General features: G+C 43.4%; 1 protein-coding gene across 3 annotated transcripts in view; it reads left to right on the forward strand.

Annotated features, from left to right (window-relative positions):
• LOC121272372 overlaps positions 1–12774 on the forward strand; it is a 131842-nt gene that overhangs the window by 83685 nt on the left and 35383 nt on the right. For all 3 annotated transcript variants that reach the window (XM_041179034.1, XM_041179020.1, XM_041179026.1), the window contains exon 9: positions 8226–8350. In XM_041179034.1, the coding sequence (XP_041034968.1) occupies positions 8226–8350 (125 nt within the window). The remainder of the gene's footprint in view (positions 1–8225; positions 8351–12774) is intronic.

A 12774-nucleotide genomic window follows, 5' to 3' on the forward strand; every position in this document is an offset into this window, starting at 1 on the left:
GGATCTAGGTCACGGGATAGGGGGTGGGAGGCAAGGATAGGGGATTAGCTTTTGGCGCCACCCCTCACCCGATGCTGGGTCCCTTGATTGGGTACAGATTGCCTGGCTATGAGGGAGAGCCCCGTGCCCCAGGATGTCACTGGCTAACCTGACACAGTTTGTTGGGTTACCTTCCAAGGATGCGAGAAAGCTGCGCAGTTCCCACTTAATCCCTGAGCCACGACTAAATTGTGGTGAGCTCGGGGATAATGGGTGTGAATTGACTCATTAATGAGCGTAATTGACATCCTGCTGGCATTGGACAGGAATCCTCTTCCGCACTCTGATTTAATCGGGGAAGGTTTTGGCGCCGCTGGGAGACTGACGCGGGGCCTCTCCCACAATTAAATGGGCCCGGCTGCCTTGTGCTGCAATTAGCTGCATTAAATCCAGTTGACAATGCAGCCGACATACAGAGAAATTAATATAATCATCTCATTCCTCCTCTGGAGGGAAACACAATCTTTATCAATCCTTTTGATCCTAACTCTCTCTATAAATTGTTACAGAAAACACAAGATCTTTATAGGCTTCCAGTCATGCGCATTGCCCTTGCTGCTTCATTACTGGCCTGGCTCGTGTTATTGTGAACCAGGGCCCCAGAGATGAGAGAGTAGCTTCAAACTTTTGATGGTCAGTTGGTTTACCATCTACAGAATGTAGCCAGTTATCCTGAGCTCATTGTACCAGTTCCTATCTCAGCACTGTGTTGGCTCTCTCCTTTTACAAAGGGGAGACAAAGGTGAGCCAGTAAGGCACAAATAATACATCCTGCACCTCCACAGAAGCTAAACAGAATGATCAGCAAAATTGTACCTAACACATTAAAACATAAAGTTTCCTGGGAATGAGCAACTTTCTATATTTTATTAATTCTAGTTTCTGTGCAAGTCCACAAGACATTTATCAGCAACAATATAGCAAAAACTATTCATATAAAATTAAACAAAAGCCTAACTCTTTGTATGTATGTGCGTGTACACATCTAGTGTATCTTACAACATGGTCAAGCCCTGACACTACTGACACACACACACACACACACACACACACACGCACAAAGTCTGGCCTTTTGCCAGGCGTTTTAGAGTTTACTCTGTTTGTGGAACCATACCCAGCAGCATCTATTGTGTTTTAATGAGAGGAGGATGTAAACTGAAGGAGCACAAACAAATTAAATGTGCTTTGCACTACAGAAATGTGCCATTCAAATTGTGCCTCTTAACTCCATGGAATTATTCATCTGGCCATGTTTGTTTACTCCCTTCTCCTAATATTTGGTGTGCTGGTTGAGTGAATTATGGAACCTTCTTTATCAGAAGCTTTTGTATTGAAAAGGGGGAGAGGATGGAGAGGATTTCTATGTGTTCTGTTTACATTTCTCCATTCTGTTGTAGGAGGAGAGACACACCTGTAGGACTTAATCCTCTGAATGTTTAGTATGTATTCCGAGCTACTTAGAAGTATTATATTCTTATTGTTGAAAAATATATTGAAAATGGTTAATATAATAAGCTATATAGTTACGCCATTTGCTGAATGGAGAGAATCAGATGGGTGTCTGAGTTCACTCATGGCCCCATATCCCTTTCTTTCATTCTAATTATTGAAGCTTATTCTTTAACCAGTCTGCTAAAATATTTGGTAGAGGAGAAAGACAAAGAAGTAAGATTGCCTTTATATATTTAGCACCTCTCATGCTGCCCTTCCCCCACCTGAGATGTTCCAAAATATTTAAAACCAGTGAGTGGCTTTTGAATTTAATCTGATAATGCTCCTGTGAAGCGACTTAGGATATTTTACTGAACGTGCTATATAAATGCAAGTTGTTGTATCATCACTGTTGGTTCCCCCCACCCCCCCACCACTGGAGCCAATTTGTGCACAGCAAGATTCCAGTAATTGAGGTAAAATATCAGCAAATCCTTTTGGGTGGTGTTGATTGAATGATGAATCTTGGCCAGGATACCATGACAATGCCAGACTCTTCTTCAAATTGTGGCATGGGGTCTCTTCCACTCACCTGAGCCCAGGCAGATAGAGCTATGGTCTCACAATAATTCCCAAAGACAGCAATTCCTTCACTACTGCAATGAAGTGTCCACTTAGATTAGTGTAACAACAGCTTGCAGTTGTATCGTGCTCTTGACATGGAAAGAGATATCTCAGAGTGCTTAACAATAAAGTGCTTGAGACTGATATTCTTTATAAAAAGTTGTTGATGGAAAATACACATGAATAGATTGATCCCATCACAGAAAATCAGCTCGGCTGATATTGACTCATGGGCTAACAGTTCTGTAAAGGAAGAAGACTAAATAACAGTATTTATATAGAGCCATGTGATCTTCTATCTCTGCCTGAGCAGACAGAGGAGCCTCAGTTTAACCACTCAATGGAAATAAGGGCATCTCCAGCAGTGCAGCATTGCCTCAGTAATGCACTGGGATGTCAGTCTAGATCAGGGTTCAGCAAACTTATTAACTAGAGGAGTGCAACTAGCTCATTTTGGTGAGAATTACACTGTAGCTCATAGACAGGAACATCTTACCTAATGTTGATTGGCAAATTCATTGTACATTTATGAAATTGGATTTTTAAAAATGCTTCCCTTTGTATGGTTGGTATCGATGCATTTTTGAACTGTGTAAAGTTTAGCTAGCTCCAACGTTATGGGCACAGAAATATCATTTTTATCTTATTGGACTAATGATCTAGGCACATGAGTTCAAACCCACCAAAGCAGCCGTGAAATTTAAATAAATCTAGAGTGAAAAGCTAGTGTCAGTGATAGTGACAGTGATGGGGAGATGGTAGCATAGTGGTAATGGCACTGGTATTAGTAACCCAGAAGCTCTGGATAACGTTCTGGGGACATGAGTTCAAATCCCACCCTGGCATCTGGTAGAATTTAAATTCAATTAATCAATTTGAAATTGAAAGGACAGTGACTGTGAAACTATTGCCAATTTTCGTAAAAACCCATCTGGTTCATTAATGTCCTTTAGGGAAGGAAATCTGCCATCCTTACCTGTTCTGGTCTGGCCTAGATGGACTCCAGACCCACAGCACTCTTAACTGCCCTCTGAAAGCCACCCAGCTCTAGGGCAATTAGGGATGGGCAACAAATGCTGCCTTGTCAGTGAGGCCCACATCCCATGAAATAATAAAGGAAAAAAGAAGTGTGAAGATGAAACTAAAGACACTTAGCAATGAGAGGGATGGTAGCAACCTTAAAATCTACAATCAAAACAGAGAGTGATCCAGATTAGTGAAAAACCTGGAAAGTCTTTTTCCACTTATTGTGTTGAAAAAACAGATGATTGCTTATTCATCGCAGAGGGGTTTTATAGTGTTGCATGAAGGCACATACTGAAAATGGAAGTATTCTACAGGGAAAGCATTCGGGGACAGAAGCAATGGCAGACAGGCAAGAAAAGGAAATCTGAAAGATAAAGGCCTAAAAATGCAGTGCCCACTTTTTCGGCACTAACCAGCCTTTCATATTGCGACTGGAAGCACATGTTCATTAGAGGAAGCAAGTGAACTTATTATTGATAAAGGCAAGAAAATCAGCCTGTTGTTTCCTCCACTCAATATGGTGTTGGGTTTCGATCGATGGTAAAGCTTGCAGACAAGTAAGGCAAATAAAATTTGAACAGGTATTTCAATGTTAGAACAAGGCAGAATAGGATGACTGGGGAGAAAGATAGTGATATTCAGCAGTGATATTTTGTTGCACAGGACTCCAAGGATTAACTTTCAAGGAATTAAGTTCCATTAGCTGAGAAATCTAGGACTAGGGGGGCATAGTCTCAAAGGTTAGAGACAGGTCCTTTCAGGAGTGAAGTTGGGAAACGCTTCCATGTTTAAAGGGTGGGAGAAGTTTGGAACTCTTTTCCACAAATGTTAATTGATGCTAGATCAATTGTTAATTTTAAATGTGAGATTGATAAATTTTTGTTAACCAGAGTTATTAAAGGATATGGGGAAAAAGCGGGTATTTAGAGTTAAGTTGCAGATTAGCTATGATCTAATTGGATGTCAGTACAGGTTCGAGGGGCTGAATGGCCTCCCCCTGTTCCTATGCTCTTTCCAATGTTCCCAAAGGTATGAAATTCAGGAGGTGGAACAATGACTTTGGAACTGATGCTGATTTAAATTGTTAAGGAAAATGCTGATTAAATTATAATTTGACAAATTAAAACTGTTTGCATAGATTTGTTTGGGGTGCTCAGAATCATGAGGGGTCCTTTTTTTCTTTATTCTTTTGTGGGATGTGGGCATCTCTGGCAAGGCTAACATTTGTTGCCCATCCCTAATTGCCCTTGAAATGAGTGCCTTCCCAGGCCACTTCAGAGGGCATTCAAGAGTCAATCACATTGCCAAGGGTCTGGACTCACATGTAGGCCAGACAGGGTAAGGATGGCAGATTCCCTTCTTTAAAGGACATTAGTGAACCAGATGGATTTTTACAACAATCAACAATGATTTTATGGTCATTATTACTGAGACTGGCTCCTTGTTATATTTCAAATTTATTAATTGAATTTAAGTTCCACCAGCTGCTGTGGTGGGATTTGAACCCTGTCCCCAGAACATTAGCCTGGGCCTCTGGATTACGAGTCCAGTAAAATTACCACTCTGCCATCATCTTGCTCTGAAGAGGGAGCAGATAGGAAGAACTGTTGTCAGAACGGTTGGATTTAAGATGATTGGCAAAAGAAGCAATAGTGATGTGAAGATAAGTTATTCACGCTGTGTGTGTTTAGGATCTGGAATGTGCTGCCTGAGAGTGTGGTGGAGGCAGATTCAATCAGGGCTTTGAAAAGGGACTTGGATAAGCACCTGAAGGGAAATAATTTGCAGGGCTATGGGAAAGGGTGGGGGAGCAGGACTAGCTGAGTTGTTCTTACAGAGAGCCAGCACAAAGATGATGGGCCGAATGCACTGTAACCATTCGAAGATTCTATAATTCTATCTGGCTAAGTCAGCTAACAGAAGTATGTAGCATTGGACTACAGCGCGTACATGATCTTTAAAAATGGCTGGCTGCAGGTCTTGCCATTTGTTTAATAGAATTTCAGATCTGCTCAAATGCATGGCAACTTGAAAATGCCCAGTGCTATTATTCTTTTGCGTTCATTCACTGCAAATGGAAGCAATGCATCTCATAACACACAACAACAACTTACATTGTGGCCTTAAGGTAATAAGTGCTTCACAAACAGGAATAATGAAACCAGACACTAAACCAGGTAAATAGAGTTAGAAAGCGTGATTGAGGACTTGAGTGTGAAAAGAAGAACATTAAGGTTTTCAGAGCTGGAGAAAGAAGTGCAAAGAAGGAGAACTTTAGGGAGGGAATTCAAAAGAGTAAAATCAATACTCATAGTCGTAGTCATAGAGTCAGAGAGGTCTACAGCACAGGAAAAGGCCCTTTGGCCCATCAAGTCTGTGCCAGTCAAACAAATACCTAACTATTCTAATCCTATTTTCCAGCACTAGGCCCATAGCCTTGTATGCCATGGCATTGCAAGTGCACATCTAAATACTTCTTAAATGTTATGAGGGTTTCTGCCTCTACCGCCCTTTCAGGCAGTGATTTCCAGATTCCCACTACCCTCTGGGTGAAAAAAATCTTCCTCACATCCCCTCTAAACCTCCTGCCTCTTCCTTTAAATCTATCCCCCTGGTTATTGATCCCTCTACCAAGGGGAGCAGTTCCTTCCTGTCTACCCTATCTATGCCCCTCATAATTTTATACACCTCAATCATGTCCCCCCTCAATCTCCTCTGTTCCAGGGAAAATAACCCCAATCTCTCCAATCTCTCCTCATAACTAAAGCTCTCCAGCCCAGACAAAATCCTGGTAAATCTCCTCTGCACTCTCTCTACTGCAACACATCCTTCCTAAAATGTGGATTCCAGAACTGCACGCAATACTCTAGCTGTGGCACATTGAGCTTTATTAACAAGGCCCTTAGTTAATGTTCCCATCCAGGCAGATTTAGCACTCATGTATCGAGTATGGAGCCTGCAGCCCTGGCATGTGTTGAAGGTCGACCTGTGGTGTTCTAGCTGAAGGTTCGTTGGATTAAAGCCTCCCGGGTGTCCCTGCCTCCCTGGAGTATGCCCAGGTCAGCGTCTACCCCCTCAGCATTTCCCTGTGCACACTCATCCTCGGACTCACTGCTGGACTCATCGTGTGCAGCCGCAGCTACTGCGTTTACATCTTCTTCGCCCACAGCGTCCGCCCCTTTCCAGCGCAAATTTATGGAGAGTGCAGCATGCAACCATTATCAACGACACACGATCTGGGGGATACTGGAGTGCGCCCCCTGAGCAGTCCAGGCATTGGAAGTGCATCTTGAGAAGACAGATGGTTCTCTCCACCACAGCCCTTGTGGTGCCGTGGCTCCTATTGTACGTCTGCTCAGCTTCTGTTCTTGGATGGCGGAGAGGTGTCATGAGCCACCTTCTGAGGGGATAGCCCTTGTCACCCAGCAGCCATCCATCCAGCCGGGCTGGAGCACTGAAGAGCCCCGGCACCTGGGAGTGTCTGAGGATGTAGGCGTCGTGGGAGCTGACTGGGTACCTTGCACAGACTTGTAGAATCTGCATCCTGTGATCACACACTATCTGCATGTTCATGAGTGGTAGCCCTTCCTGTTGACAAAGGCACTGGGCTCACCCACTGGTGCCTTGATGGCCACATGTGTACAGTCTATAGCACCCTGGACACGGGGGAAGCCAGCAATCGTGGCAAATCCTCTGGCTCGCTGTGTCTGGCTTGCCTGGTCCCAACGGAAGTGGATGAAGGTCAATGCCTGAACAGAGCATCTGTAACCTCCTTGACACAAGTGTGGACAGCTGTTTGGAAGACACCGTAAAGATCACCCACCGAGCCCTGGAAGGAGCCAGAGGCATAGAAGTTGAGGGCAGCTGTGACCTTTAGAGCCACTGACATGGGGTGTCCACCCACATGGTTTGCAGAGATCTCAGGGCCTATCATCTGGCAGATACAGTTGACTGTCTCCTTTGAGAGACGGAGCCTCCTTCGGCATTGCACCTCAGACATATTGAGGTAGCTGCTTCGCCGCCTGTAAACCCTGGCAGCAGGATAGTGGTGTCTTCTGTGGCCCCTTCCGCCTTGGACTTCCTGTTGGCCTTGCACCCCTTGTGCCTGCACCTCTCTTCCCAAAGGTGGCACCCCTGGAGGCTGAATGTACACTCCTGGCCTCCTCCCTCTTCTGGCCCTCCCATTCTCCTCAGAGGAGGTGCTCCAGTGGAGGCTAAGGGGAGGTTCCCTTAAACCTGCAGGCCCCAAAAAGGATATTCTCTATAGAGTGCTGACCTGAAGGTTGTGAGTCCTATCCCAGCAGCTGGTATGAGTTTTGAAGTATTTCTGCTCACACAGGCAAGTATCAGTAACTTTCAAAAATAAATATCTGATACAGCACATCTGCAACTCCACTGACCCCTCTTATCCCGCTCCTGGATGAGGTTTATACAAATGTGTCCTACCCGCCTGCCCATTGTGCCTGTGCGTCGATCTGAAAATTGCACCGGGCTCTGTAAATTTGGCCTTCAGTTGGTACCTCAAGGGCCTTAAGTGGCCCGTTAATTAATGGCGGGCGCACATCTGAGATCATCACGTGTCTGCCCACCGAAATATCGCGATGGTGCTCAGTGACATCAGGACGCTCGCCCGACGTTACCGTGCGCCATTTCACATGTGGGGCCCGCACCCCTGCATGGTAACAGGAAAATTCTGTCCCATGAGTTGTTTATTTAGCTTTCCAGTTAGCAACTGTCTCTTTTTACCAAATATAACCTCTCTCATCGCTATCCTCGTACTTATTTTTGTTGCACCTTCCATCTGCAGATATTATGCTTCCTAAAACTGGAATTCTTCCACCCATCCTTGTGCTCTCCCTTCCATTCCCCATATGAATATTTCTTGGAGATTTTGAGATATGCAACGCTTTGGCAAAACGAATGTTCGCTTTCATCCAAATGTCATGCCTGCTATTACTAATCTATCTACTAGTTCGTCTAATCCTTCTTCTATGCTTTGTGATCTGCAAGTCTAACTGATGTTATCATTCACTCCCCAGCATGCCCCCCCCCCACCATCTTAATGTCAGATTCCTCATACTTACTTCATTTCAAATTTGCCTTAGGATACACTGAAAGTGGTTTCCCTGGATATAAGACGCCTAGACTCAACACAGCTCTGAGATGTAATCTAATTTCCAAAACTTTGGAGCTAAAACAGAGGAGTGATGGCAATGACAGCAGTAAACAGGTAGGAAATACACAATTATACAATGCACGCTGTACAGTTTAGTAACTGTCAGGACTCGGGGAACAATCATTCATTTTCATGGTTGCTGTTGTTCAGATATAGGAGAAGTTGATATTTATTGGGAAGTACTTTTTTAGTATTTATAAATATTTACACCCAATCAAAATGCAGACATCACATTTTTACTCTTCATAAATTTTGGCTTTGTTACATGTTCCAGATAAAAGTTTTGTGAAGATAAGATTAATAATAGATTAGAGAATCTAGTATTAAGAGGGCAAACCTGAAAGAACCAATAAAATGGAAAAAGCTTAATCCTCTTTATTGGAAAATATCAGTATTGTATTTGTAATGATGGGTCTAAAATAACTGTACAAGACCAGTAAAACAATTGCAAATCGACCTTCCTGTCACTTGCCATTTCAATTCAGCACCTTTCTCTCATCACAGTGTTGCTATGATGCAGAAAGAGGCTACTTGGACCATCATGTCTGCACCTGCTCACTGACCATTATGACTCAGTGCCATTCTCCTGCCTTTTCCCCGTACCCTTACATATTGTTTCTATTCAAATAATCATCTAATGCCCTCTTGAAAACCTTGATTGATCCTGCCTGGACCACACTTCCAGACAGTGCATTCCAGACCCGAACCACTCGCTGTGTGAAAAAGATTTTCTCACATCCGATTTGCTTCTTTTGCAAATCCTTTAAATCTCGTTCTCAATCCTTTTTACGAGTTGGAACAGTTTCTCCCTATCTATTCTGTCCAGTCCCCTCATGACTTTGAACACCTCCATCAAATCTCCTCTTAGCCTTCTCCTCCTCAAGGAGATCAGTCCCAGTTTCTCCAATCTATCTTCATAACTGAAGTTTTTCATCACTGGAACCACTTTTGTAAACCTCTCCTGTACTCTCTCCAATGTGTTCACAGCCTTCCTAAAGAGTGGCTCCCAAAATTGTACACGACACTCCAATTAACTAGTGTCCTATACAAGTTCAGCATAATCTCCTTGCTCTTGTATTCTATGCCCCCATTAATAAAGCCTAGGATAATGTAAGCTTATTATCTGCTCTCTCCACCTGTCCTGCCACCATTAATGACTGATGCACTTATATACCCAGGTCCCTCTGCTCCTGCACACCCTTTAGATTTGTACCCTTATTTTATATTGTCTCTCCATGTTCTTCCAACCAAAATGAATCACTTCACATTTCTCTGCATTGAACTTCATCTGCCATCTATTGGCCCACTCCATCAACTTGTCTATGTTCTTTTGAAGTTCTACATTGTCCTCCTCACAGTTTACAATGCTCCCAAGTTTTGCCTTATCCGGAAACTTTGAAACTGTCCCCTGCAAAGCAAGATCTAGATCCTTAATATATGTCAGGAAAAGCAAAGGTCCCAGTACCGGCCCCTGGGGAACTCTACAACAAACCTTCCTCTAGCCTGAAAAATATCCATTAACCATTACTCACTGTTTCCAATTACTCAGTGTGAGAATGAATGTTTTTTAAAAAATATTTTTTGGGAATATTGCGTTATTCTGTGAAGAGGGCTGTGTGTGTAAATGATTTGATTAAGCTGGGGAAAAGTCACTAGACACAAGTTGTCTGGGAGCTATAAGACATGAAAGGATAGAGACGTACATTTGTGATGAGGTATTATGGTGGATTGAGTTACAAGTAAATAGGTTGGATCTAACATTTGTATTTTTAGATAAGTTGAGAGTTTGTTTGAATATCAAAGGGAAGTGAGAAGTAATAAGAAACATTTTTGCATCTTACAGGAGTAAGATGGGTAACATGGGTAAACAGAAGAGGGTATGTTACATTTTATTGACCTGAAAACAGAGATGAAATAGAAACATGAAAGTTTTTATATTTAGAAGGATTTGAGCTTCAAGGAGGTGTGAGAACAATGGAACCTGAGATGAAAGCAGGGAAAAAGTATCTTAGAGTTTCTGTGGAGAGCTTAGGGGTTGGCTGTTGGCTGTTGGCTGTTGGCTGGGTGAGGAAGACCTAGAAACAGCTCTAGGCTGGGAGAAGATGCTGTTTGAATCTGCCATCCAGTCAAGCAAAAATGCCTTGGCCTGCAAAATGTAGTCTTGTTCTGAAGTTTTGAGTTTCCACAGCAGAGTGGAAGAGAGTTTAAGAGGTTGTGTGGTTTGCCTTTAACTACAGCAGTTTGTCTTTGGTAATATTACTGGATTTTTATAGTTAAACATCTATAAGGGAGTGTTGCCTGGAAGGTGTTTATTTGTGGGTCCAACCAAGTAGGAGTCTTTTGGGGTATGTTTTGTAAGACTAGTTTAAATTGTGTAACTGTAATCTTGTGTGCTTAAGTTTTGATTTCTTCTTGTTAATAAAACTCTTACTTTTAATTTTTAAAATCCCAGAAGTGTTTCTGGACTTCTTGCTGCTGAGATCAGTATGTTTTCTCCTCATTTCCAGAATGCAAAAAAAAAGTATGGTCCATAAGCCAAGTTTCCCTCTGAGATGTAGTTTGCTCAGCAATTAACATCTGCTGTGGTCGTAACATCAGCCAATTTTGTATCCATGTTGCTATTGGCCCTCTTATTTCACGAGCAATAACTTTTCTCACAAGCCTGTTGTGTGGCACTGTATCCAATGCCTTTTGGGGGTCCAGGTACACCACATCAATGGCATTACCTTCACCAACCCACTCTTATACCTGATGCTCATATTTCTACCTTGCCCTGTTACAATGGGTGTGAACATCCATGGAGTGGCAATCACACTTGGTTTGCCACCCCGCTCCTAGTTTCTTAGCTGGCCACTCCTTTCTTGCTCAACCTTCTGACTCAGGTCAGAAAGAACTGAGTAGGGCTGCACTCCTGAGGCCTTCAGTCAAGGGATGGAGAGTCGAAGGTAAAGAAGCCATACCTTCTTTTTTACAGCACTCGCTGTCGTAAATCAGGTAGGTGTAAAGGTCCTGCCACTTTCAGAAACCAAAGAGAAGTTTACAAGGAAAATGGTTATGATTGGGGGGGTGGGGGGTGGTGAGGGTGGGTTTTGGGTGGTTATTGGAGGGGGGAGTTAGGTGGTTAGTGGTGGGGTGAGGTCGGTCTGGAGGGGTTCGGTTTGTCAGTTTGAGGGATGGGGAGCAGGTGCTTAGTGAAGAGTGGGGGGCTGGGGTGATAGGATGGTTGAGGGATTGGGGGGGTGTTGGGTGCTCAGGTTGGGAATTGAATGGTTAGTGGATGGTGGAAGACTGGTGGTTTGGGGAGTCAGGTGGTCAATGGGGGTTCCATGGGGGGTCGGAGGGTGAGGAGAGTCCTGTGGGGAGTCAATATTATAGTTACCCAGGAGTTCAAAGTGCTTTTAATTCTTCTAATGTTTTCTGGGTAACTATTCTGGTAAGTCAGGTGGAACCATTTGAAGTTTAATCGTACTTTCAGGTGGTTTCAATTGCAGGGCAATTGCCTGACAGAAGTTAGAATTTACTGGGCAATTGCCATGCAGTCCTTAACCTGGGGACGTTGGGTGGGGGGACGGGGGGTGTTCCTCAGTGTATCTTTGGGGTAACCGGCCCCACTTGCCTTTCCAGTTAAGATGCCCAGAAGCTCGAAAATCATGAGCCAATATTCCACTTCATCTTCCGATTAGGCACTTTGCAGCCTTCTGGACTCAACATTGAGTTCAACAACCTCAGACCATGAACTCTGTTCTCCATTTTGATTTTTTTTCCCACCAAGTGCCTGTCTGTATCTTGTTCTCATGTTTTTGCTTTCAGACAGTGCCAACCTTTTATCTGCTACTAACACATTCTGCTATTCTCCTTTCAAGTCTAATATGGCTTCTTCAGAACTGAGGTGATGGGTTTTATGCTGTTGTGAAAGGGGGAAGGGTCAGGTGGAGCAGAAGAGAAGGTCAGGTATAGGTTAAAGGGCAGGAGAGACTAAATGACAAAGATGCCTTGGAACACATGACGTTTATTGCTGACCTTTGTTCTGCTATTAATACGTACTCTGGACCAAAGCTTTAGTCTTTCAATACTATCATTACCAATTTTTTTGTTTTGTGTTCCATGACATCTTTGTCATTTAATCTCTTCTGCCCTTTAACCTATCCCTGACCTTCTCTTTTGCTCCACCTGACCCTCCCCCCTTTCTCAACAGCATAAAGCCCATCACATTCCCACCTTCTCAGTTCTGAAGAAGTCATATTAGACTCGAAACATTAGCTCTGTTTCTCTCTCCAAAGATGCTGTCAGACCTGCTGGGTTTCAATAGCATTTTCTGTTTTCATTTCAGTAAAACAACTCACTGTCTTTGCCAGGCAGAAACTGCCCAAATCTCTTTCCTTGTCTACTCAACTTTCTCCACTTGATTAATTTCAGCTCTTTCTACTTTTTCCTCCATCACTGCTGTGGTCTCCTCTCGGCTTCAGTCTCACAATCAC

Source organism: Carcharodon carcharias, chromosome 2, assembly GCF_017639515.1.
Source record: "Carcharodon carcharias isolate sCarCar2 chromosome 2, sCarCar2.pri, whole genome shotgun sequence".
Taxonomy (NCBI): Eukaryota; Metazoa; Chordata; class Chondrichthyes; order Lamniformes; family Lamnidae; genus Carcharodon; species Carcharodon carcharias.